The sequence below is a fragment of the Neolamprologus multifasciatus genome, chromosome 22 (genome assembly GCF_963576455.1).
Source record: "Neolamprologus multifasciatus chromosome 22, fNeoMul1.2, whole genome shotgun sequence".
Classification (NCBI taxonomy): Eukaryota; Metazoa; Chordata; class Actinopteri; order Cichliformes; family Cichlidae; genus Neolamprologus; species Neolamprologus multifasciatus.
The window spans coordinates 31,601,809-31,629,801 of record NC_140459.1 but is presented as its reverse complement, the minus strand read 5'-3'; the positions used below and the strand labels follow the sequence as shown (position 1 = coordinate 31,629,801).

General features: G+C 45.9%; 1 protein-coding gene across 2 annotated transcripts in view; it reads left to right on the top strand.

Annotated features, from left to right (window-relative positions):
- Positions 1 to 24,372, top strand: part of LOC146493773 (uncharacterized) — a 561,837-nt gene extending 537,465 nt beyond the window's left edge. Inside the window, exons 1-5 of one of the 2 annotated variants that reach the window (XM_085147704.1) lie at positions 18,792 to 19,022; positions 19,852 to 20,045; positions 22,817 to 22,872; positions 22,967 to 23,349; positions 23,446 to 24,372. In XM_085147704.1, coding sequence (XP_085003830.1) covers positions 19,876 to 20,045; positions 22,817 to 22,872; positions 22,967 to 23,349; positions 23,446 to 23,589 — 753 coding nt within the window. In that variant the 5' untranslated portion in view covers positions 18,792 to 19,022; positions 19,852 to 19,875 and the 3' untranslated portion in view covers positions 23,590 to 24,372. Of the gene's footprint in view, positions 1 to 18,791; positions 19,023 to 19,851; positions 20,046 to 22,816; positions 22,873 to 22,966; positions 23,350 to 23,445 lie in introns of those variants that run through there. The other variant, XM_085147705.1, reaches the window with a different exon arrangement.
- The last annotated feature ends 3,621 nt before the right edge of the window (positions 24,373 to 27,993 follow it).

The following is a 27,993-nucleotide window of genomic DNA, read 5'->3' as shown; positions in this document are numbered from 1 at the left end:
AAAAACCCTGACCGGGCCGCCTGGCCACCCTTTATGCGGGTGTCCGCTCCTCAGGCTCCGAACGCCTTGCCAGACCTTGTGATCGGGTGGCACCGCCCACCAGGCATGTGAAAGAAAGAAGAAAAAACCCGGACCGGGCCGCCTGGCCACCCTTTGTGCGGGTGTCCGCTCCCAGGCTCCGAAATCCTTGCCAACCCTTTTGATCGGGTGGCACCGCCCACCAGGCGTGTGAAAGAAAGAAGAAAAAACCCGGACCGGGCCGCCTGGCCACCCTTTGTGCGGGTGTCCGCTCCGCAGGCTCCGTAAGCCTTGCCAGCCCTTGTGATCGGGTGGCACCGCCCACCAGGCGTGTGAAAGAAAGAAGAAAAAACCCGGACCGGGACGCCTGGCCACCCTTTGTGCGGGTGTCCGCTCCCTAGGCTCCGAAAGCCTTGCCAACCCTTGTGATCGGGTGGCACCGCCCACCAGGCGTGTGAAAGAAAGAAGAAAAGAAGAAAAAACCCGGACCGGGCCGCCTGGCCACCCTTTGTGCGGGTGTCCGCTCCCTAGGCTCTGAAAGCCTTGCCAGCCCTTGTGATCGGGTGGCACCTGCCCACCAGGCGTGTGAAAGAAAGAAGAAAAAACCCAGACCGGGCCGCCTGGCCACCCTTTGTGCGGGTGTCCGCTCCTCAGGCTCCGAAAGTCCTTGCCAGCCCTTGCGATCGGGTGGCACCGCCCACCAGGCATGTGAAAGAAAGAAGAAAGAAGAAAAAACCCGGACCGGGTCACCTGGCCACCCTTTGTGCGGGTGTCCGCTCCCCAGGCTCTGAAAGCCTTGCCAACCCTTGTGATCGGGTGGCACCGCCCACCAGGCGTGTGAAAGAAAGAAGAAAAGAAGAAAAAACCCGGACCGGGCCGCCTGGCCACCCTTTGTGCGGGTGTCCGCTCCCCAGGCTCCGAAAGCCTTGCCAGCCCTTGTGATCGGGTGGCACCGCCCACCAGGCATGTGAAAGAAAGAGGAAAAAACCCGGACCGGGCCGCCTGGCCACCCTTTGTGCGGGTGTCCGCTCCCCAGGCTCCGAAAGCCTTGCCAGCCCTTGTGATCGGGTGGCACCGCCCACCAGGCGTGTGAAAGAAAGAAGAAAAAACCCGGACCGGGCCGCCTGGCCACCCTTTGTGCGGGTGTCCGCTCCTCAGGCTCCGAAAGCCTTGCCAGCCCTTGCGATCTGGTGGCACCGCCCACCAGGCATGTGAAAGAAAGAAGAAAAGAAGAAAAAACCCGGACCGGGCCGCCTGGCCACCCTTTGTGAGGGTGTCCGCTCCTCAGGCTCCGAAAGCCTTGCCAGCCCTTGTGATCGGGTGGCACCGCCTACCAGGCGTGTGAAAGAAAGAAGAAAAAACCCGGACCGGGCCGCCTGGCCACCCTTTGTGCGGGTGTCCGCTCCCCAGGCTCCGAAAGCCTTGCCAACCCTTGTGATCGGGTGGCACCGCCCACCAGGCGTGTGAAAGAAAGAAGAAAAGAAGAAAAAACCCGGACCGGGCCGCCTGGCCACCCTTTATGCGGGTGTCCGCTCCTCAGGCTCCGAAAGCCTTGCCAGCCCTTGTGATCGGGTGGCACCGCCCACCAGGCATGTGAAAGAAAGAAGAAAAAACCCGGACCGGGCCGCCTGGCCACCCTTTGTGCGGGTGTCCGCTCCCTAGGCTCCGAAAGCCTTGCCAACCCTTGTGATCGGGTGGCACCGCCCACCAGGCGTGTGAAAGAAAGAAGAAAAGAAGAAAAAACCCGGACCGGGCCGCCTGGCCACCCTTTATGCGGGTGTCCGCTCCTCAGGCTCCGAAAGCCTTGCCAGCCCTTGTGATCGGGTGGCACCGCCCACCAGGCATGTGAAAGAAAGAGGAAAAAACCCGGACCGGGGCGCCTGGCCACCCTTTGTGCGGGTGTCCGCTCCCCAGGCTCCGAAAGCCTTGCCAGCCCTTGTGATTGGGTGGCACCGCCCACCAGGCGTGTGAAAGAAAGAAGAAAAAACCCAGTCCGGGTCGCCTGGCCACCCTTTGTGCGGGTGTCCGCTCCCTAGGCTCCCAAAGCCTTGCCAGCCCTTGTGATCGGGTGGCACCGCCCACCAGGCGTGTGAAAGAAAGAAGAAAAAACCCAGACCGGGCCACTTGGCCACCCTTTGTGCGGGTGTCCGCTCCCCAGGCTCCGAAAGCCTTGCCAACCCTTGTGATCGGGTGGCACCGCCCACCAGGCGTGTGAAAGAAAGAAGAAAAGAAGAAAAAACCCGGACCGGGCCGCCTGGCCACCCTTTATGCGGGTGTCCGCTCCTCAGGCTCCGAAAGCCTTGCCAGCCCTTGTGATCGGGTGGCACCGCCCACCAGGCATGTGAAAGAAAGAAGAAAAAACCCGGACCGGGCCGCCTGGCCACCCTTTGTGCGGGTGTCCGCTCCCTAGGCTCCGAAAGCCTTGCCAACCCTTGTGATCGGGTGGCACCGCCCACCAGGCGTGTGAAAGAAAGAAGACAAGAAGAAAAAACCTGGACCAGGCCGCCTGGCCACCCTTTATGCGGGTGTCTTCTCCTCAGGCTCCGAAAGCCTTGCCAGCCCTTGTGATCGGGTGGCACCGCCCAACAGGCGTGTGAAAGAAAGAGGAAAAAACCCGGACCGGGCCGCCTGGCCACCCTTTGTGCGGGTGTCTGCTCCCCAGGCTCCGAAAGCCTTGCCAGCCCTTGTGATCGGGTGGCACCGCCCACCAGGTGTATGAAAGAAAGAAGAAAAAACCCGGTCCGGTCGCCTGGCCACCCTTTTTGCGGGTGTCCGCTCCCTAGGCTCCGAAAGCCTTGCCAGCCCTTGTGATCGGGTGGCACCGCCCACCAGGCGTGAGAAAAAAAGAAGAAAAAACCCGGACCGGGACGCCTGGCCACCCTTTGTGCGGGTGTCCGCTCCCTAGGCTCCGAAAGCCTTGCCAGCCCTTGTGATCGGGTGGCACCGCCCACCAGGCGTGTGAAAGAAAGAAGAAAAAACCCAGACCGGGCCGTCTGGCCACCCTTTGTGCGGGTGTCCGCTCCCCAGGCTCTGAAAGCATTGCCAGCCCTTGTGATCAGGTGGCACCGCCCACTAGGCGTGTGAAAGAAAGAAGAAAAGAAGAAAAAACCCTGACCGGGCCGCCTGGCCACCCTTTATGCGGGTGTCCGCTCCTCAGGCTCCGAACGCCTTGCCAGACCTTGTAATCGGGTGGCACCGCCCACCAGGCATGTGAAAGAAAGAAGAAAAAACCCGGACCGGGCCGCCTGGCCACCCTTTGTGCGGGTGTCCGCTCCCCAGGCTCCGAAATCCTTGCCAACCCTTTTGATCGGGTGGCACCGCCGACCAGGCGTGTGAAAGAAAGAAGAAAAAACCCGGACCGGGCCGCCTGGCCACCCTTTGTGCGGGTGTCCGCTCCGCAGGCTCCGTAAGCCTTGCCAGCCCTTGTGATCGGGTGGCACCGCCCACCAGGCGTGTGAAAGAAAGAAGAAAAAACCCGGACCGGGACGCCTGGCCACCCTTTGTGCGGGTGTCCGCTCCCTAGGCTCCGAAAGCCTTGCCAACTCTTGTGATCGGGTGGCACCGCCCACCAGGCGTGTGAAAGAAAGAAGAAAAGAAGAAAAAACCCGGACCGGGCCACCTGGCCACCCTTTGTGCGGGTGTCCGCTCCCTAGGCTCTGAAAGCCTTGCCAGCCCTTGTGATCGGGTGGCACTGCCCACCAGGCGTGTGAAAGAAAGAAGAAAAAACCCAGACCGGGCCGCCTGGCCACCCTTTGTGCGGGTGTCCGCTCCTCAGGCTCCGAAAGTCTTGCCAGCCCTTGCGATCGGGTGGCACCGCCCACCAGGCATGTGAAAGAAAGAAGAAAAGAAGAAAAAACCCGGTCCGGGTCACCTGGCCACCCTTTGTGCGGGTGTCCGCTCCCCAGGCTCTGAAAGCCTTGCCAACCCTTGTGATCGGGTGGCACCACCCAACAGGCGTGTGAAAGAAAGAAGAAAAGAAGAAAAAACCCGGACCGGGCCGCCTGGCCACCCTTTGTGCGGGTGTCCGCTCCCCAGGCTCCGAAAGCCTTGCCAGACCTTGTGATCGGGTGGCACCGCCCACCAGGCATGTGAAAGAAAGAGGAAAAAACCCGGACCGGGCCGCCTGGCCACCCTTTGTGCGGGTGTCCGCTCCCCAGGCTCCGAAAGCCTTGCCAGCCCTTGTGATCGGGTGGCACCGCCCACCAGGCATGTGAAAGAAAGAAGAAAAAACCCGGACCGGGCCGCCTGGCCACCCTTTGTGCGGGTGTCCGCTCCTCAGGCTCCGAAAGCCTTGCCAGCCCTTGCGATCTGGTGGCACCGCCCACCAGGCATGTGAAAGAAAGAAGAAAAGAAGAAAAAACCCAGACCGGGCCGCCTGGCCACCCTTTGTGAGGGTGTCCGCTCCTCAGGCTCCGAAAGCCTTGCCAGCCCTTGTGATCGGGTGGCACCGCCTACCAGGCGTGTGAAAGAAAGAAGAAAAAACCCGGACCGGGCCGCCTGGCCACCCTTTGTGCGGGTGTCCGCTCCCCAGGCTCCGAAAGCCTTGCCAACCCTTGTGATCGGGTGGCACCGCCCACCAGGCGTGTGAAAGAAAGAAGAAAAGAAGAAAAAACCCGGACCGGGCCGCCTGGCCACCCTTTATGCGGGTGTCCGCTCCTCAGGCTCCGAAAGCCTTGCCAGCCTTTGTGATCGGGTGGCACCGCCCACCAGGCATGTGAAAGAAAGAAGAAAAAACCCGGACCGGGCCGCCTGGCCACCCTTTGTGCGGGTGTCCGCTCCCTAGGCTCCGAAAGCCTTGCCAACCCTTGTGATCGGGTGGCACCGCCCACCAGGCGTGTGAAAGAAAGAAGAAAAGAAGAAAAAACCCGGACCGGGCCGCCTGGCCACCCTTTATGCGGGTGTCCGCTCCTCAGGCTCCGAAAGCCTTGCCAGCCCTTGTGATCGGGTGGCACCGCCCACCAGGCATGTGAAAGAAAGAGGAAAAAACCCAGACCGGGCGCCTGGCCACCCTTTGTGCGGGTGTCCGCTCCCCAGGCTCCGAAAGCCTTGCCAGCCCTTGTGATTGGGTGGCACCGCCCACCAGGCGTGTGAAAGAAAGAAGAAAAAACCCAGTCCGGGTCGCCTGGCCACCCTTTGTGCGGGTGTCCGCTCCCTAGGCTCCCAAAGCCTTGCCAGCCCTTGTGATCGGGTGGCACCGCCCACCAGGCGTGTGAAAGAAAGAAGAAAAAACCCAGACCGGGCCACTTGGCCACCCTTTGTGCGGGTGTCCGCTCCCTAGGCTCCCAAAGCCTTGCCAGCCCTTGTGATCGGGTGGCACCGCCCACCAGGCGTGTGAAAGAAAGAAGAAAAGAAGAAAAAACCCGGTCCGGGTCACCTGGCCACCCTTTGTGCGGGTGTCCGCTCCCCAGGCTCTGAAAGCCTTGCCAACCCTTGTGATCGGGTGGCACCACCCAACAGGCGTGTGAAAGAAAGAAGAAAAGAAGAAAAAACCCGGACCGGGCCGCCTGGCCACCCTTTGTGCGGGTGTCCGCTCCCCAGGCTCCGAAAGCCTTGCCAGACCTTGTGATCGGGTGGCAACGCCCACCAGGCATGTGAAAGAAAGAGGAAAAAACCCGGACCGGGCCGCCTGGCCACCCTTTGTGCGGGTGTCCGCTCCCCAGGCTCCGAAAGCCTTGCCAGCCCTTGTGATCGGGTGGCACCGCCCACCAGGCGTGTGAAAGAAAGAAGAAAAAACCCGGACCGGGCCGCCTGGCCACCCTTTGTGCGGGTGTCCGCTCCTCAGGCTCCGAAAGCCTTGCCAGCCCTTGCGATCGGGTGGCACCGCCCACCAGGCATGTGAAAGAAAGAAGAAAAGAAGAAAAAACCCAGACCGGGCCGCCTGGCCACCCTTTGTGAGGGTGTCCGCTCCTCAGGCTCCGAAAGCCTTGCCAGCCCTTGTGATCGGGTGGCACCGCCTACCAGACGTGTGAAAGAAAGAAGAAAAAACCCGGACCGGGCCGCCTGGCCACCCTTTGTGCGGGTGTCCGCTCCCCAGGCTCCGAAAGCCTTGCCAACCCTTGTGATCGGGTGGCACCGCCCACCAGGCGTGTGAAAGAAAGAAGAAAAGAAGAAAAAACCCGGACCGGGCCGCCTGGCCACCCTTTATGCGGGTGTCCGCTCCTCAGGCTCCGAAAGCCTTGCCAGCCTTTGTGATCGGGTGGCACCGCCCACCAGGCATGTGAAAGAAAGAAGAAAAAACCCGGACCGGGCCGCCTGGCCACCCTTTGTGCGGGTGTCCGCTCCCTAGGCTCCGAAAGCCTTGCCAACCCTTGTGATCGGGTGGCACCGCCCACCAGGCGTGTGAAAGAAAGAAGAAAAGAAGAAAAAACCCGGACCGGGCCGCCTGGCCACCCTTTATGCGGGTGTCCGCTCCTCAGGCTCCGAAAGCCTTGCCAGCCCTTGTGATCGGGTGGCACCGCCCACCAGGCATGTGAAAGAAAGAGGAAAAAACCCGGACCGGGGCGCCTGGCCACCCTTTGTGCGGGTGTCCGCTCCCCAGGCTCCGAAAGCCTTGCCAGCCCTTGTGATTGGGTGGCACCGCCCACCAGGCGTGTGAAAGAAAGAAGAAAAAACCCAGTCCGGGTCGCCTGGCCACCCTTTGTGCGGGTGTCCGCTCCCTAGGCTCCCAAAGCCTTGCCAGCCCTTGTGATCGGGTGGCACCGCCCACCAGGCGTGTGAAAGAAAGAAGAAAAAACCCAGACCGGGCCACTTGGCCACCCTTTGTGCGGGTGTCCGCTCCCTAGGCTCCCAAAGCCTTGCCAGCCCTTGTGATCGGGTGGCACCGCCCACCAGGCGTGTGAAAGAAAGAAGAAAAGAAGAAAAAACCCGGACCGGGCCACCTGGCCACCCTTTATGCGGGTGTGCGCTCTTCAGGCTCCGAAAGCCTTGCCAGCCCTTGTGATCGGGTGGCACCGCCCACCACGCATGTGAAAGAAAGAAGAAAAAACCCGGACCGGGCCGCCTGGCCACCCTTTGTGCGGGTGTCCGCTCCCTAGGTTCCGAAAGCCTTGCCAGCCCTTGTGATCGGGTGGCACCGCCCACCAGGCGTGTGAAAGAAAGAAGAAAAGAAGAAAAAACCCGGACCGGGCCGCCTGGCCACCCTTTGTGCGGGTGTCCGCTCCCCAGGCTCCGAAAGCCTTGCCAGCCCTTGTGATCGGGTGGCACCACCCACCAGGCGTGTGAAAGAAAGAAGAAAAAACCCGGACCGGGCCGCCTGGCCACCCTTTATCCGGGTGTCCGCTCCCCAGGCTCCGAAAGCCTTGCCAGCCCTTGTGATCGGGTGGCACCGCCCACCAGGCGTGTGAAAGAAAGAAGAAAAGAAGAAAAAACCCGGACCGGGCCGCCTGGCCACCCTTTATCCGGGTGTCCGCTCCTCAGGCTCCGAAAGCCTTGCCAGCCCTTGTGATCGGGTGGCACCGCCCACCAGGCATGTGAAAGAAAGAAGAAAAAACCCGGACCGGGCCGCCTGGCCACCCTTTGTGCGGGTCTCCGCTCCCCAGGCTCCGAAAGCCTTGCCAGCCCTTGTGATCGGGTGGCACCGCCCACCAGGTGTGTGAAAGAAAGAGGAAAAAACCCAGACCGGGCCGCCTGGCCACCCTTTGTGCGGGTGTCCGCTCCCCAGGCTCCGAAAGCCTTGCCAGCCCTTGTGATCGGGTGGCACCGCCCACCAGGCATGTGAAAGAAAGAAGAAAAAACCCGGTCCGGGTCGCCTGGCCACCCTTTGTGCGGGTGTCCGCTCCCCAGGCTCCGAAAGCCTTGCCAGCCCTTGTGATCGGGTGGCACCGCCCACCAGGCGTGTGAAAGAAAGAAGAAAAAACCCGGTCCGGGTCGCCTGGCCACCCTTTGTGCGGGTGTCCGCTCCCCAGGCTCCGAAAGCCTTGCCAACCCTTGTGATCGGGTGGCACCGCCCACCAGGCGTGTGAAAGAAAGAAGAAAAAAGCACAGTCATACAGACACATACACACACACAGGCTCTGAAAGCCTTGCCAGCCCTCATGATGGGGTGGCACCGCCCCCAGGCGTGGAAAAGAATGTTAAAAATACGGTAAATTGCACTTTACTAGTCCCTAAGGATCCCAAAGTGCTTTACACATTCAGTCATCCACAGTGTTGGGTAAGTTACTTTAAATTAGTAACTTAATTACATTACTAGTTACTTCTATCAAAAGTAACTCAGTTACTTCAAGTTACTCGTTACTTTCAGAGTAACTAGTTACTAGGGAAAGTAACTTTGGTTTTACTCAGAATTCTCTTGTTAATGTGTTGCTTCCGTAACTGGATACCCAGCCAGACTGCCAGTCTTCTAGCTTGCTTACTTGCCACAAGTGCACTGTGCCACCTACCAATAGAAAGGAAAAAATAATGTGCACATTTCCACGAGAGAAATCCCACGCCTGATTCTATCCTAGCCTGCTTTTTACATCCAACACAAAAACTGCAGTCATGGTGTTTTCGATTGTACTCAGAACTCGGAAATTCTGCCTTCTGAATAGGAAGATGTAGGTAACACCAGACTGCAGATGGGCTGCATACAGGGCTGGACTGGGACAAAAAAATCGTCCCGGGCATTTTGACTAGAGATCGGCCCACCATTATAGGAAAAATCATAAAGCCTTTGAATGAAAATAAACGCTGTTGTGACAGTGATGTACACTGTTCTGATGGTATATATGTAGCAATCTATCAATCGTTTGTTGTAAGACTCAGATAATTATTTTTTTAAAAGTGAGACATTTTAAATGAGAATAAGAAAAGTATTTCCTTGTGCCCCCCTTTCCCTTTTAATGCCCTACATGGAACCCTGGCAACACTAGACCCGCCCCTGCACAGTTACCAGCTGTCATCTCCTGGTTTCATCTTCATGTTTCCCTCTCACCACATATTCAAACCGATATCATGACCAGCAGGTTTACAGCTGTGGCTCCAGCAAACATCAGCTGATACTTAATTAATATTAAATAAATTCTAACAACAGCTGATCAAGCTTAAAAGTGCTGCTGTTGTTTAACGCAACATCCGCTGGTTTCCTCTTTCTGGCGCAAAGTGGGCGATAAATAAACAAGAGAGAAAAGCCGATCAGCTGATCATTGATCAGTTTCATGATTGAAGTAGAAACAGGAGAGGGAGGGTGAGAGGATGAGAGAAGAAGAGGCAGCTGTGCAGCGTAAACACAGAATAACTCCAGCTTTGTGTCTTTTTCATTGTAGCTGAAGTCCGGGACAAACTGTTCCTTTTCACCTCAATACGAAACGCGTAATATTTTCTCTGAATACGAGACGATTCTGTTTTTTACAGGACGGTTGGCAACTCTAATAATTAACCTTATGAACAAAATAAAGTTCAACATCAGTAACATAGCACCCACCCAGCTGTATAGAAACTCCATCATGCTAGCTAGCACGCAGTACGAAAAAGTCAGCATAACGAAAATAAACTCCACCTAAACTTGGTTTATATCTGACCCAGATGTACTGCAGGTTATAACTTCTTACCTGAAGTTCAGTTCACCTGACACTCTCGGACCAGCGGCCGCGTCGGGTCTCTTTTCCTTCTGCCTCCCCTTTCTCTCATCCACCTGCTGGCCTCCACCACTTGCTAATGTTATTGAATCTGTGGAAGCTCCGCGATAGCCACCACACGAAGTAACGAATAACGAGCCTATCTAAATCCCAGTAACGAGTAACGCGTTCCTAGTTTTGGCATAATAACTAGTTACCGTGCTCGTTACCACAATAATAACGTAGTTACTGTAACGCGTTACTTAATAACGCGTTAGTCCCAACACTGGTCAGCCACCCATTCACACACTGGTGAGGACAAGCTACATTGTAGCCACAGCCATCCTGGGGCGCACTGACAGAGGCGAGGCTGCCTAACACTGGCGCCACCGGGCCCTCTGACCACCACCAGTATGCAACGGGTGAAGTGTCTTGCCCAAGGACACAGCAACCGGGACTGTCCGAGCTGGGGCTCGAACCGGCAATCTTCTGATTACAAGACGAACGTCCAACTCTTGAGCCACGATCACCACAAAAGAAAGCAGAAAAACCCTGGACCAGACCTCCTGGCCACGCTTTATATCGGTGGACCTCCCCCAGGCCTCACTACCTTCCCCTTGCTTCTCAGAGAAACCCTCTACAGAAGAGTTTAGAAAGACAAAACTTGTGAGTTCTGAATGTCCTGGTGAGTCTCCACCTGTTACACGTGGGTGCAGCTTGCACTGTCTCGAGACAGACCAGACCAGCTGCACCACAGACACTTCAAACCTTATCTCAAGACAAACACTGAAAGAACAACATAAAAAAGAAGTAAACAAACCCTAGAAACATGCCGGGTTACAGGAGAAGGCAGCCATGTAGAGGTTGAGTCTGTGTGAGTCTTCTTTCTGTTTATGAACAACAGAAAAAAGAAAGAAAACTTACCTTAGAAATCTGTAGGGTTGTTTTCTCTGAGACATGTTGGAATCTGTAAACAGTTACTCCGAAAAGGATCCAGATGTTTCAAAATACTTCTCTGGCAAATGTTTCAATTCTGCAAGCATAATTGCTGCAATTAATGGACTAAAAGTCGTCACTTTTCACCCCTATTTATGGATTTAAGGATCAAAGGATCAAACTGGCGGTAAGATTCTAAATATATGTGATGTCATTATCCCGTAATGACATCACATATATAGGTTGTCACATTTATCAGTAAAGTTCCAATCTCTGCCCCCCCCCCCCCCCCCAAAAAAATGACTGTAGAAAAAAAAATGACTGTAGAAAACATTGGTTATTGCAAAAGCAATAACCAATGTTTTCTACAGTCATTTGTGCTAACAGATGGCAGCATTTAAAAGCTGGGTCTTACTCTGCCCAGGCTGCTCTACCATAGAAGAGGAAGAAGAATGTAGACCTACAGTACCTTGAAAAACTTTCACACATTTTGTCACTTTACAACAAGAAACGTAAATGGAATTTTTCTTAGATCTTCTGTGACAGACCAACACAAGTTACCACATAACTGTAAAGTGGTATGAAAATGATACATGTCAAAGGAGCTTACAAAGAAAAGCGTCTGGACTTCTTTAAGTTACTTGAAGACGTTTCACCTCTCATCCGAGAAGCTTCTTCAGTTCTAAGGTCAAATGGTGGGGAGTCCCAGATTTAAACCTAGTGGGAGTATCCCCCCACAGAGGGACAAAAGGACCCCCTGATGATCCTCTAATCACCTGAGCCAAGTCTGGGAAATCTGGGACTCCCCACCATTTGACCTTAGAACTGAAGAAGCTTCTCGGATGAGAGGTGAAACGTCTTCAAGTAACTTAAAGAAGTCCAGACGCTTTTCTTTGCAAGCTCCTTTGACTACGATGACCTGGATGACTGAGAACCTTCACAGACAAAATGATACATGGTTTTCAGAATATCAAGCAAATAAAATCTGAAAAGTGTCATGTTGATTAGCATTCAGTTCCCTGTACTCTGATACCCCTAAACAAAATCCAGTGATATCAATTGCCTTTAGAAGGCAACCAAATTAAGTTTACCTGTGTGTAATTTAGTCTCATTATAAATACAACTGCTCTGTGACAGCCTCAGTAGTTTGTTAAAGAACATTAATGAACAAACAGCTTCATGAAAACCAAGGAACTCACCAGGCAGGTCAGTGATAAAGTTGTAGATAAGTTTAAAGCAGGGATAGGTTATAAAAAAATATCCTGAGCTTTGAACATCTCAAGGAGCACTGTTCAATCCATCATCCAAAAATAGAAAAGGTTTCCTACATCTGCAAACCTACCAAGATATGACCGTCCACCTAAACTGACAGACTGAGCAAGAAGAGCACTGGTCAGAGAAGCTTCCAAGAGGCACATGGTCACTTTGGAGGAGCTGCAGAATTCCACAGCTCAGGTGGGAGAATCTGTCTACAGGACAACTGTAAGTTGTGTACTCCACAAATCTGGCTTACATGGAAGAGTGGCAAGAAGAAAGCCAATGTTGACTGAAAGTCATAAAAAGTTCCATCTGCAGTTTGCCAGGAACCATGTAGGGGACACAGCAAACATGTGGAAGAAGGTACTCTGATCAGACGAGACCAAAGTTAAACTTTTTGGCCTATATGAAAAGCGCTACATGTGGCGGAAAAATAACACTGCTCATCACCCTGAACGTACCATCCCCATTGTGAAACATGGTGGTGGCAACATCATGCTGTGGGGATGTTTTCCTTCTACAGGGACAGAGAAACTGGTCAGAAATGATGGGAAGATGGATGGAGCTAAATAGATGGGAATTCTGGAAGAAAACCTGTTGGAGGCCTGCAAAGGACTTGAGCTTGGGATGTAGATGTACCTTCCAGGAAGACAATGACCCTAAATATACAGTTGGAGCTTCAATGGAATGCTTTAGATCAAAGAATATCCATGTATTAGAAAGGTCAGTCAAAGTTCAGACCTAAATCCCATTGAGCATCTGTGGCAAGAGTTGAACATTGCTGTTCAGACACGCTTTCTGTCCAATCTGTCTGAGCTTGAGCTGTTTTACAATGAAGAATGGACAAATATTTCAGTCTCTAGATGTGCAAAGCTGGTAGAGACATACTCCAAAAGACTTGCAGGTGTAACTGTAGCAAAAGGTGGCTCTATGAAGAGCAGGGGTTTGAATAGAAATGCATGCCACACTTTTCCAAATTTATTTGCTTAGAATTTTGACAACCATGTATTATTTTCATACCACTTCACAATTATGTGCTACTTTGTGTTAATCTCTCATAGAAAAGGTCAATAAAAAACACATTTTGTTTGTGGTTGTAAGGTGACAAAATTTGTAAAAGTTCAAGAACTATGAATAATTTTTCAAGGCACCGTAACTTCAAATCACCACACAAGCACACATCAGTTCACATGCATGTACACATATGCAGTTAAAGCATATGTGTACATGCAACTTCAAAAGTTAAAGTAGAGAAAGACTGCAAACCTTAGGAACAATATGGAATGAGTGATAATGTTATATCACACTTTGGATATATATAAAAATTATATCCAATGTGTAGCAAAGATACAAGAGGGAGTCATTGAAGTGACAGAACACTGAAGTGACACAAAAGATAATTCTAATTTTACAGTTTTTGCAATTAACAAAAAAAAAAAAACAGATTTAAAGTGAAACAAATATTTCCAAATCATGGAAATATTTGTTTGTGTCACTTCAGTGTTCTGTCACTTCAATGACTCCCTCTTGTATCTTTGCTACACATTGGATATAATTTTTCTTACCACGATGATGCATGATCTTTACTCTCAAATCATTTTAATGGCTTCTGAGGAAGTTGCCCCTTTGCTCCAAATTACTATTTAATAGGCAATTTGTTCTTTACTCTAGTTTGTTCCTTGATTGTAAAATCTGGTATTTTTGCAAATTTGGCTCAGGGGGACCTGAAAGCCAGGAGACAATTTATTGTATTGGCCACAAACAATCTAATAGAGGCCCATTTCCCATAAATATTAATAAAGATTTCTATCAGAGCAAAAATATCTCTCTCTCTCTCTTAAGTATTTACTCCTAACCACGTCCTAACCTAGCAGTCATATATAGCTTTTAATTAATCCTGCATTTTTTATCAAAGATATTTGTCACCATGAAATTAATAGCTTAAAACGGCAACATATGAACAGATTCACTGAGTAATCAGAAAAGTTTAGCATGAATCTGGACTAATTAGATTTAAGCTTGAAGTTTTAACCTTAACGAATATCACTTGGTAGAAGCTCCTTACCGTTTGAAGAAATCTCTTCTCAATCTGCTGTCTTCTTTTGCGTGCATCTTTTTTTTTTTCCATCGGAGACTGACGTTATTCCATGTTAATTATTTTTTCTCCGTGAAAAATACAGCAACTCATCTTATCCCGGGGTGCCAGGGCGTCGAGCTCCGGATCTCAGCAGAAAAGTGCCAATAAAAGTTGCAGGCTGATCCAGGTATCAGTTTGACATAGGTTCTCCTCCGTGACGTCACAGTTGGAACACTGTTACGCCTCTGCGTAACCATGGTTACAGGGGACGCTTTGGAGCTCTGCTGCTCAGCAGCAAAAGATTTCAGGTTAAACTCTAAAACCAAATAAAATCAATATACTGTATATGTGTATAGTGTACCGTTCGTTTTCTGGAAGAGGCTGTAAAACGGACAGTTAAAATGTGACATGTGATATGTCGAGCTGTCGATAAGCACGGCTGTTTTTGTGCTGTTATTCACTGTTAGCCTGTTTTGGCTGGCGTTACTGAAGTTGTTTTCAACTGGATGTCACATTGTTGAACTCTGATGATTAATGAATAAACTCTCGATGTGACGATGGTAGAATGTAATTGTAACCCTGTGTTAATCTAGTCGTTTGATACCGTTTAATATCCAGTCCATCTGTTTGGTGTTTTGTTTTTAACATGCCCTGGAATAATTTAAAGTTTTACAATGCCGGCGATTTACGACTCTTTCGCGACAGTCAGCTGGGGAGTAAACTGTGGGGTTCTCAGAGGTAGCTCATGTGAGCCAGCAGTGACATCTGTACATGCAGTAGCCTTAAAATACTGATTATTTATTCTCCTGCTAGGTAAGAATTTGTGTTTTATACATACATTGTTTCTTTCTATATGTTATCGTTTGGTTATGTTATGATGTGTGGTTAATGATGATTATTAGTGTGCTAATCGTGAATAAGCTAGTAAGCTTGAAAATTAGCAGCCATGTTAAGCGGATTTCGGTGATCAAGTTCGTGTGTCACTGTTTGGAATATAAACCCATATGGCTTGCACTACTTTCAAGATGTAAGCTAAAGGGGTGTGTTTTAAAATATTCTTCTCGACCTCGAGTATTTGGACTGAAGGACTCACAGACACGTTTTATATTTAGCTCTATACATTTTAAAAACTTTTTTTTTTTTTTTAATATTTTCTTATTCACAAAGGCTGTATGGAGACATTTTGGTCATTGCCACAGACGCTTTCTCTTACTACGGATGGAGGATGTTGCGGTTTTACAACCCATGGACTGAGAAAGGACTCAATAAGTAATATGTTCACATATTCCAGTGTTAAACACAAGTGAGTCTCAATTGAGTGAAGTGTTGGTAACTGATGCCAATATTTTTCTTCTTTCTCCCTGTTTAAATCCCATTCATATAAGGGACCCTAATTTTATCCTGCTACAAACATATTCAGCCAGTGTTATTTAAGTTTCCTGTAAACTACACATGTAAAGCGGATGTGAGAGAGGCTGTGATGAAGTCCTGGAGTTTTTAACGATGTACGTGCTCCAGTCCAGAAATTTGTATGATATGTTGGACACAGGTGGTAAAGTGCTGTCACACCCTGAATAAATTGTCCTCTGTTCTTTGGTAAGCTGACATATTTGTTACATAATCATATGGTTTATCAGAGGGGAAGTGCGAGTTTTAGAATACTGGAGCCTAAGGTTAGGTGCAATAATATTCAACTGTAATATTAGCTTTTAACTAGGTCTTGTCAGTTAGCTGGTGTTGTGTCAAAAAGTCATATCTGCCATAAACTAATTTTCGGTATTTGTCAAAAACCAGTTGATCATATTTAACCCTCCTGTTATGTTGGTTTCCAGGAACACCAATTATGCTTCTGGGTTAATTTGACCCGGGGCAAATTTACTCATCCAAAAGTGTCAGAAACACTGGCATTGATTATTTACAATTTTCTTTTATAATTTAGATTTTTTTTCGTTTTCTGTAGTGATGCAGATGACATGTGACATCTCTTCTGTTCTGGGTCAATCTGACCCGCAACATAACAGGAGGGTTAAACTGCTATAGACAACTTTTTGGTCTATAATATGTGAAACATGTCATATGTATCCCTCATGAGTGATATTGAGTCATCTTGTGCCACAAACAACATTCCTGTCACAAGGTAGAAGCTGCAATCACTTTTTGGCAGTGATTTTTACTTCGTATTTATTCATTTGACATTAAAATTACTTTTTTAAAGAGTAATCTGGCCAAGAGGACAGCAGAAATTGCAACAAATTTAATAATAGTTCTCTAAACATATTTTAAGTGTCCCAAAAGGACTGGGTTGGTTTTAATATAGTTACAATAACACAGAGTTATAAATATACTTGAAAAAATGGGTTGTTATTAAACTTGATATATACCCTTTTGTAAATCATGTTCACTAAAGTCTATTTATCAATTTAAGTAAAGACATTGGAAATCAGTTTTTGTCAGACGATCACTTTTTGGCACAACACCGGAGGTAAAACAGGTATGATCCTTCATATCTGGAGTGTGAAGGTGCAGACATAAATTCAGATATCTCTGGGATGTTTAAGAGTTTAGAATTTCTCTGGTTCATTAGCTTTATTCAGATAATTCAGTAATCACTCAAGATTAGTTCACTTGTACTCCTGAATTCAAAGAAATAGTCAGGGTATTCGGCGCTGTGCTTTCCCACAGGCGAACTCAGGTGAAATGAAAGAAGTATTGGATGCCCTTCTCCTCTGGCACAATGATATCTCACAAAAGCTCCTTGGAGTAAGGAGATCAGGTTCAGAAGTGGTTCTTTCTAAGAACGTATATCTGTATTTATAAATGACATACTAAGGATGAGTAATGCTTAAATAATGAGGAAATTAAGCAGTGACCAATGACACATTTCACAATGTGTCATTTCTATCCACTATTCTATGTTTGTTTATGAGTACAAGATCCTTTTTGTCTATCAAATAACCTAAAAAAATGACTGACTGCACCTTTAAAAATACTAACTTAAATAAACCAAGATAACCCAGCAGTCCATAGGAAATAATGTGTGCACTATGTCACTAAATTTATTGTCACTGCAAATGTGAAAGTAAACATAAATGAACCACAGAGGAAATGACATGACTTTGAGGACAGATGTGATCAGGTGGAAAGTGCAGAAAGCTGACTGATGTCGATCTGTGGCTGCATTCAATGTTGGCCTGTCCTGTATTAGGCATTCAGGATTTTCTTTTATGGCCATTTAGCTCTTATGGCATGAACTTGCTCAGTGCATTATTATTGGCTTTTCTACAGTCTGATATTTGTTTAATAATTGATTGATACAGTGCATCAAATAAGTTGATAAATAAGATGTTTAAAAACTTCATCATCATATCAAACATGATCGATTTGGAGCAAGTTTATTTGGCACATGCTGACTGCATTCTAATTGTAACCAGAACAGGAGGCGAGAGCAGAGAACAAGAGTGCAGCAGTTTAGTGAAAGGAACAGGAAAGGTGAAGAAGAGGTGAGCATCCAAAAGACGAGCAAGAGGACAGTTTCAAAGGAGACATCACGGCACAATAAAAGCACAAGCTGTAAGAGCAGAGATTCATTCATATTTTTACTATTTTTTTCTTTAGGTTTTACTCCCACTGCTTACAATAAATCAAATATATAGTACAAACAAAAATAACTCAAATTGCATTGTTGTTCAGTATAGCTCTGTGACTTCAACCTTTAGCTAACGTATAATGTTTGACATTTTATATAAATGTGACTATAAAATATAGTCAATAATATTAAAAAGGTGCTGTTACTGAGTGAAACTTCCAAAGATTTCAGGTCTGGATTTAGCCCCAGTGTTTTAAGATCCTAGCAGCGCTCGTATTTATGGCCACATTTTTAAAAGAGACGAGCTTTCTGGGTGCTGACTCAGAGGGACCACTTTAGTTCATTGAAGCTTTAATGCCAGTTTAAGACAATAAACTGGACACGTTTCGAATCAAATTGATAATAACAGAGCTATGCTGGACAAGCAGCTGTGTTAGTGTGACGCCCTGCATATTTGAAGGATTGCAATAAACTTCTGTTCTTACTGAATCTGTAACATTGCCTTGATCTGCCTACATCATTTTTTAAATAGTTTATGTTGTTAAATGAGTTTTGTGTCACTGTGCACAGAGAAAAACTCACCTGATGTAGTGGTAATGCGTTATTCACCACTAGATGGAGACAACCTGGCACAGGTATTTTCTCTACACACTAAATTTCACACTGAAAAGCATTGGTGGGAATTTTTGTTTACATAGTAAGCAAAAGAAAAAATGTCTTGAGGTCTTTCCAGTGTTTTCAAAATTGTGTTTTTCAGATACACGTCAAAATTTCATACAGACAAACACACACACAAAACAACAAAATATGTCAAATTACATGCACGTCTCATTCATTTTTTGAGAATTTCACCACTTTTCGATTTCATGGAAAATAACTTGTGTTATTCATGACATGATATCATTTAAAATAACTTTGTCAGGCCAGTGAATAGCTGCCACATAAGTATAAATCTAAATCATGCAAGTGTAATATAGAAAAAAACCACAAACAGTTGTGCTGTTTGTTCATAATAAATGGGTAGGGGTGTATAGTCAGTAAAAGCCACCAAGGCTCTGCCGAGCTCCAAACCACCTCTGCCACAGACAGAAGCATCAAAAATGTGCGCTGGAAGCTTCATGGCATCATTTCTACAGCCACACAAATCTATATGTATGTGGCCAAGAACCTTAGTCCATGTAGGGTATCTTAACACAGTTTACTTGTGTCAGTTAGGTCAGCTAGTGGGATGGCAGAGAGGGCAGCCTTTACATTATTTTATTGTAGAGTGACAGGAACTGCCTATGAGCTTCTAATCAGGCAGAAATATTGACAGAAGGAAATATTTAAAAAAATATATATTATATATTTTTTAAATTTCAAAGGAAATACATTGATGAAAATCAAAGAAAAGAAAATGTATGTGATGTTCCATTTTCCTGAGAACTGATTGGCTGTGATGACTCCTTCAAGTACTACATGCTACTTTGTCCTGCTAGTTAAGCCTGTTGTCTGTTCACTGGCATAAATCCATCACCAGAGGGCTCCACTGACCTGCCTGTTGACATCAGAGCAAACCCCTGTGTCATGTGACCTAGCTGGAGTTGCAAAGCTGGACTCAGACCTGGCCCAGGCAAGTTCAAAGACAGTTGTGGTAGAGAGAGCAGGGAGTATAGTAGAGCACTGGAAGGATGGGGTGGAAACAGGAAGCATGTAGATTCAGTGGATTTGGCATCCTCCATCTGTCTCCATGCTCTCTTTACTGGCCTTCTAAAAATCACTTCTAAAAACTTCTGTAGCTGTGCAGCTGCTTTTGTTTAAATGTTTAGGATAGCATTTAGAATTCAACTTTACTGTCATTACACATGTCTAAATACAGGGTAACAAAATACAGTTTGCATCTTATCAGTAAGTGCAATAAGAGCAAATATACAGATGTGCTACATATATACAGATGTATCAGTGTGAGGTAAACAGATCTACAGAGTGCTATGAATATATCTACAGCAGTGGAAGCGTAGCTTGAAAAGCGCTATATAAATGCAATCCATTATTATTGAGTACAGATAATGCTGATGATGATGATGCTGACAGGATTGATGCAGATGCAGAATTTCAAAGTGATTCAGAAGGAAGTAGTACAGTTTATAGAGTGCATGGTCGCTTATCTGTACCAAGCTCAAAAAAGAAAACCTACACAATAACAGAAGACGAGATCAAGCGCAGAATCCAAGCAGAGAACATGTCAGTTCATGTTTTCAGAGCTTTAATTGGGGTAGGTTTACATTTTGATTTTGATGTCACCTGAAAGAAATCCGGGTTACTCGTATCACTGAAGTGACAATGTGGAATCTGGAAATTGTGCATTTGCTGCAACATATACACAGTTACACCATGTAAACAAAAGCATTTAACTTTGTGTGTGTGTGTCTCTTTTGGTGTTTGCACTTTTTCTTTTTTAGGGCCGTAAAGCTAAACTGCCTGCAATGATTCTTGACAGGCCTAAGAAGGCCAAAACTAAACCAACGGTGTTTAGTGTCCTGAGTGAAGAGGAGGCTGGGGAGCTAGCCCTCGGGTTTGCCGGAAGATTGGCTTGTGATGTCACAAGAGACATGGTCTGTAAAGGCATCGACCATTCAAGTGCTGATATGACAAAGTAAGTAAGTAGAATAATATGAAAGTTGTATCTTTTTTGGTATTATTTGTCATTTGGGTTATTTGTGTAATATTGTTAATACACTTACTTTCTAATAACAGACTCTTCGCAAAATCCAACACAACCTTAAACAGGAACTGACTGATCCCTCAACCTTCAGTTTGCTGACACACACCTTTGGTCCTGCTGCACTGGATTCTTTCATTTCTTTCCTGTGTGAAAAACTGGATCTCTTAAATAATGAAACCTTTCGTGACTTTTGTTTGCTGTCCATATCATCTGTAAATCAGAATCTTGAAAATTGTTCACTGTTTTAAGTTTGTATTAAGTTAACTATTTGGCAAAAATGTTTGGTTCCTAATCCACACAGCATAATAACTGTTCTAACACATATCTTAAAAATGCTATAAAGGAAGAAAATTATCACATATGTTTTAATACGAATGTATTTGTGTCACACTCCTCGGTTTGCAGTCAATTTCCTGTTTTATTTTGTGAGTTTTGGTATGTTTACACTGTTGTCATTTTTATTTCCCTTGTGTTCGTCTTCCCTTATTAGTTTTACTTTATTTAATCAGTCTGATGTAATAACTGATAATTAGTTACTTTCCAGTGTGTATATATGCTCCTCGTTTGGATTATTGTTTGTTTGAGTTCTGCCTGTCTTTTCTATTAAAGATTTAGACTTTTGGACTATTAGTGGGCCTCGTAGGTTTTTGATCTGTGCACTTGGTAATTGACTGGGTTTAATTTAGTGGCCTGGAAAACAGGCCCCAGGGATCTGGTCATTTTAAAGGCTGGGGTAAAGTGTAAGAGCTATTTATACCCATGTAAACTTTTATACACTGGTTTTTACCTGTATTGTTTCAGAAAGGTTTAAAAGGGTAATGTCCACAGTTTATAATTTTTGAATTCAACATATTTTATTAAAGTAATTTAGCTTGAGCACAGACAAAACTGAATCACATAATCATAAAATCAAATCACTTGCACTATACAGAAGTCTAATCTACTCTGAGCTAATGCCGGTTTCCAATACTAATGATGGTGAAGGAGAGAGATGAGGGTGTGCACGGCCTGGCCACTGGGGCACTTATCCCCGTTCTGTGTGATACAATCCAACAGGAAAGCTGTCAAACCATTGGACATTGGTCAAGTTAACATTCCTGAATACATACACACAGAGAAACTCTGAGCCCCAAGGTCAGCATTAGCACAAACATGCCACTTTATACCGAATCTCAGTGCGAGGTCAGGTATTAGTCTCATTCCATTACTCTGGCTATATTTTCTTACTCATCATTACTGTTAAACTTATACTTAGTCATACTCTAAATTACAATTAAGGATGATTAACTATTAACAAAATCACATACCGATAACTCTGTTATTACACTTTGTATTTAATCATAAAAAGGCTGGATGTTGAAACCTTTTACTTTTATTTTGTATGAGCCAGGGGACCTCAACCGCTGATACTCTGTCCAAAAACGGACAGGTACTGTTTTATAGAGCAAAAAACTTAAGAGCGGATATTTTATAAATAATACCAACAACTACAAAAGCAGACTTTTAATAGTAATAAGTAATCCTTTATTTATAATACATAGCAATATAAAAATAGTAACATATGAAAATGTTACAATTGGCACAGATGAATTTGTATCAAAAACAGCAACCAACCCAAAGTAATGAATAACACACATAAATAACACCTGCTTGAGAGAGACCAAACAACTTCTTTTCATCTGTTCCTTGGCAGAAAGTTAAGACAGCTTTTCAGCTTTAGGTTCCAATAAACAGAGGTAACGGATGCAGTCCCTTTGAAATGTCTACACAAAAGTCTACTTGTGCATATATTTAGCTTTAACTCTTCTCTTTTCTGTTTTGTATTCCAAAAGGTTTTCATTTTCTCCAGTGGTTGTCTCCCTTTCAGTAGTTATCGATTGTTCATTAATTTTCAGACTGTTGGAATGTCGATGCTGGCCGAACGTTTCCTGCTAGAATGCAATGGCCTAAAAATGGCCCGTCATCCACTCATCTTCCAGACTACACAAGACAATAGACACCCAGGCTGAGATCTTCCTCCACCTCTCCTGTATTTCCCCCTCCTGCAGAGTGAGTTCCTGAAGAGGAGACCTCCTGCAAGATGTAACAACCTCCCCCACCAGTTGATTGTTGATTGTAAATTAGCATGAGTGTGATATGAAAACCAAGCATCATGGACATAAACTTTAATGAGCTGGATTAACTGAAAAGTGAAATTTCCGATTGAATCAAGGAATATGGAGCACATCTGTACACTGACCACATAACCTCTTATTGAAGACTGCCTTTCACACAGAGGGAGAAGAGATGCACAGGAGTGAAATGAAACAAATACTTCTAGGAAATATACTTAAATAATTCAGGAACATTGACAGACAGTAACAGCCACTGTTGTGACTGAAGATGAGGACCCGACTCTGACTGTAGACTGAAGCCTTGAACCAAACACTCACAGGATGTACGGACTCAGGATTGTAGATGGTTCAGTGCAGAAATGGCAACTTATATCCCGAGCTCAAAGCTTCTGAACATACAAAACAAATGACTGTGATGCTATGACTTCAGGAGGATAGACATAACAGTAATTACTTGGCATTAAGCTCCATACAGTGAGGCTGACTGACTGGGGCTGCAGGAGCACGAGAGAAAGGATGACAATGGATTGTAAAAGGAAAAATGTTCTTATAAACTTTATAACAATCATAATCTCTTCTGTATTTCAGGTTGAAACATAACCTTCCTGTTGTGTCTCATGTCCCACCTGTCAAAAGAGAAAAAGGTACAGTACAATCATCTCTGTCTCATGTAAAAGGAAAGCTGAAATAATTATTTTCCATCCTTAAAGAAACTGCATGTGTCGCCACATGTTGCAGGTGAGGATGACTCCCCAGCAGGTGTTTCACAGATTGTATCTGCAAATAAAGGTGAGCGTTTCCCCTTAAAGAAGCCGGCTGGTGCCACATTGAGGAAAGCAAGGCTTGAGGACACCGTTTACAAAGATAATTTTCTTGTGGTGAACGGTTGGGGGAAATTCTACCTTCCGAAGGTTGTAACCATGCAGGTTATTGGTGTGGTCGAGGGCATCTCATTCCCGTGTGAGCAGCTCGTTCTGATGACCTGTGAGGACCAACAGGTATATGCCTATGATGAAGAGGAGCTGCATCTGGTGGCTTCAAGCATGAAGCAGTTACGTGACGAGGGAATGGAGTATCCAGGCTCCACGGTTTATTACAGGGGAGAGGCCTTTAAAGACATGGTGAGAAGTTAAATTTGTTTACTGGACTTGTTCGTTAATAAAGATGATCATCTGTAAACACTGTCACTAAATTATGTTATTGTCTGTTGTGTGTAGCCCAGGGAGAATCGGGCAGACACGAGCATGAGCGATTTGGGCAAGAGGTTGGACGAAGAGTATAAGAAGCTGGTGGCAGAAAGGAAATCCAGCATCCTGGAAAATCTGAAACACAGCAGGAAGCAGAAGTTTGAAAGTTTTTAAAAGTCGTTGTGGTCAGAGTTATATTGTTGGATTGTCATTTATGCTTAGAAACATATACTCATTAATGATTAGAGTTATATAATCGATTGCATATTGATAGGATGTCTGATCCTTAGTAGTCTGCAAAGACTGTGTGCATTCCAGAGCACTCAAATTGTAAGGTGATTCATTGTAAATAATGTTACAAATTTTTTATGTTGTTTTCAAAGATAATGTGCCGTATTACTGTAAATTAGCGTATTTTCAGCAGATTAGCAGTGTAAAAATAAAGGCAATTTATCATTTGTCAATTTGCAGTAATTTAGCATACACATTACAATTATTTACTCTTTTTGATGCTCATTTACAGTTGAAATTTCACAGTTATTTACAGTAATTTTTACATACATTTTTAAGTGTAAGTCCTTTTCCATTTGTTTTACTTAATGCGTACCACTAGGTTCTGTTTTGGTGACTTCTGCTCTTTGTGCTAAGCTGACCTAGGTGAATGGAGGACTCCATAGTATAATTCTGTTTTTGCATAAAAAATTAATACTCAACTGTAAAAGTTATGTTTGTTGTTTTAACCTTTGTGAGGGTTTAATTTGCATTTTCTAAGGCAAATAACAGAAATCAGACAACAAGCAGCAGCAACTGGAAAGGTTCTGTATAAATAAAAAATTAAATCGGGTGGATGCTCTTAATGGTGGTTTAGCTAAACTGAAAATTTGTTCATTTCAAGCATGGTTCTTTAATCATATTCAACCATTTACCTAAAAAATAAATCTTTGATTTGAAAACATATCTATTTCTTTATCAGTGTCCCTGACTGTCATGTGATTTTGAGTATTGACACTGATTTTAGTGTAGGAAACTAAAGATTTATTTTTTCAGTCAGTTTGTGTCATACTAAAATTGGGAGCCTATTTATCATAGCGTGAAGTATTAAAGCTGACAACCACAATTTAAATATTCTTCTGTTTGCCTCTCTCTCTCTCACACATACTAATGGACACCAGACAACAGCTGATTAACAGCAGGGACTGTTCATGTGTCAGATTTTCAAATTTAACGCTCTCATTATTATAATGGACGACCAATATACATCACATGTTGTAAATTGTACAATATAAGCTATCAATGTGTTATAGGAGTTTATCAGCATACTGTAGTGGGTCAGGGTTGTTTGGGGTTGGACAGCTATGTTCTGTGGTTCCAGGTGGCAGGTTATGTTGCCATGGTTACAGGTGACGCTGTCTCTCTGCCTCCCCTGCGCATCCCCCCTCTGTCCCCTTCTGGCTGCCTGTGCCTCAATTTTATCTCACAACTTAGACATTCACATTACTCACACTCTCATAACACATACATATAGGATCTTGGGGTTGGGCACGCTGCACGGCATCCAGAAGACCATCAGGGTGTACAACCTCACCCCTGGCGTCGTTGCCCACCTCTCAATTTTAAATACACGTAGACATTGAGGGCTATCAGGAGGGGCTATGCGCTTACCTGCTGCTCTCTGGCAGGTAGCTCCATGCCCTCCTGGGTTTTAAATGCACCTTAGAACACACATGCATCAACACTACATATGAGCGGGCAGAGGGAGGTTTGGAGTCTTCACACACCCCCGTTCTCTGTTGCCTGTGGGGGCGGGGGGCCAGGAGGAGGAGTTGGCCGTCCGATTGGGGTCTGGAGTGTGGGGCCTCCCTGCTGCTGTGGAGTCGGGGCGGTCTGCTTCTCTCCACCCCAGGGAAAAGACTAACACTACCTGGGTCTGGGTGCAGTTTCCCCCTCCAGGGGCAAGGGTACCTAGACCTGGGGCTTAGAGTATCTGTGTGTGCCTGTTTGTTTTTTTCTATATGTCAGGTTGGGTATCAGACGCCACCTCTCTGGGGACATCTCAGGCCCTCCAAGGTATGGAGGCTTATCTCCCCCCACCACTTCCCCTGCCAGTGGCAGACGCCCTCAGACATCGGTGCATTGGTGGTTCTTTGTGTCCAGGGATGGGCGCCCAGGTACACACCGGCTCACTCCTTGGTGGCTGCTTGTCGGGGCCTGGAGCCTGGAGCTCGCTCAGGCCACTTTGGGGGTGGGGTGCCCTCGACCTCTCGGCCTGGGGCTCGGTCACTCTGGCACAGCTGGCTGCCGGAGGACCTCACGAGCACGTCACTGCAACCCCCCCTGGCTTCTGCTCCACGGCTGCTGAGTGACCCCTCATCTGGGACTCTCCTCAGCTCTTTCTGGGACAGTGGCGCAGCTGCCCCTCTGTTGGTCTTCCTTGGTCTCTTGTGTTCTGGGGGCCTCTGGATGTCTGGAGTCTTGATCTCCTCCAACCTGCTTCATGCCCTGGAGGACGGGGCTGTGCCCCCCACCCCTCTAGCAGATTATTACATGAAGGAACCTTTTAAAAACAAGCGCGTCCATGCACACAGGTGTACACTCGGGTGATCACACACACAAACTACACCCTTTTTGGCTCCTACCTCAAAGCACACTGTGCGCTGTCGATCTTACGTGCTGCACAATAATGTTTAACATTTAGTATTTACTGTTATATTCACATAGATCATCGCGATGATGATCTATTGATCATCATATGATGATCATTTAAACCCCTGTTCCTCCCTCTCCTCATCGTCTGCTGACTTCATCTCCATTATCAGTCATCATAATTTTACCCTCTCTGTGCAAGTCTGCAAATTTCTTTATTAAATCATAAGATTCTTAAATTCATCAAGTCTCTCTGTGCCTGGTTCCTCGTCACAAAACATGACATCACTGTTTTGTACATTTTAATACAATTTAATCCCCACATTTGTGAAAAAAAAGCAAAACACTTTTTTGAAAAGTCTGTAACAAAACCATCAAATCTGATAAAGGTTATTTAAATGCTGCAAAAGAAAAAAAAAAAATCCTAACCTTAATTACTGCGGGAGAATAATGAATGATGCTCATAGTGAGTAAAAAGTAAACTCAGTGCATTTTTTGGACAGAGATTCACTTTTAATGTGTATGTATAATATAAAATAGATACATAAAAAATACACTCCAAAAATAGAAGAGTCCTTGAAATGTACAAAATACTATTAAAAAATTAGAAAACTGAGACACCTTGGCCTATGGTACAATGTATACAATATATGAAAAGATCTTTACTGCAGATACTACTATGGCTCTGCAGATTTTTTCTTTTCTTTTAACCTATGTCGGCTCACCTTGAGGTTGGTAAATCTGTCACATTTTGGTGGTCAAGTCTCTCAAGCATCTCTTTCTCAACTGACACCACAGCCAGGTGCTGGAGTCTGCTTTGACCCATGGTCCTTCTCAGCCAGGTATGGAGCTGACTCAAGACACTAAAAGACCTTTCACAGCTACAGCTGCTATCTGGGTTTGTTAGGGCAACCTGAATAACAGTTTTCAGTGTGGGGAAGATCTGATTATGCAGAAGATTGTACAATGTTAACATATCTGGAATGGCACCAGCCTCACTCTTGAGCTTCAAAAGGTTTTTGGCAACCGTGACTTCCAGAACACAACTTCATTTTTACGTATGAGTAAAATTAGTTGTTGTGTTTTTTCTTTGCCAGTTTAACAGTTTGTGTTGTGCCTGTTAGTACTCCCTGTCTGTTTTCTTACCTGGTTCTTCCTGATCTTGTACTTTCTCCTCATGTTCTCCTCTTTCCTCTCTCCCTCTTTGACTGACAATCATACACAAATAGATTGTATTCAATTAGATTAAAAAAAAAAATACTATTAAGATCACTAATAAAAAAGTCCTCTCTCAGTGTACTTTCAACCAAAACGCAAATAACCAAACCACATGTACATCTAATAAAGGATACAAATATTGAAACATTGATCCAACATTATCCTTTATTACTGGATCATTTGATTTTACACTTTTACCTAAATGTGGCTCCTTCATTTGAAAAAACTTCCTCATATCCATTATGAACCTGGCTGGTTCAATATCGGCACATGCACATATGACAAAATAACCAGTTTCTGTCATTACATTTCAAACAGGACAGTGGTAACAACAGCAGGCTAGATAATGTTAAGTTTTAGATTTTAAATAGGCTATATAAATTTCAATGGGAGCAACGGGACGGTCAAATATCACTGATTTTACTACAGAGCAGGACGGATTGTAGGGTAGCAAACATCGTCGGAAAAGACATTTTCAACACTGCAGGTTACCTGGTGTAATGTTTTTCAGCTAAAAACAGCTAAAAAGAAACATGGTCTGACTCCTACCTAACTATATAAAGAGTAACTGAAGGTTAAATGCAGCTAATATGTCCTGTTTTAAGCCAGGCACTTCCACCTCCGCTCCGCTGCGTCTCAGCCACTATTGCTCTGGCAGCAACGGCGCTGCAGAGCAGGGGAGAGCCGAGCTGGAACAAACCATTTTGGGAGGGAGGA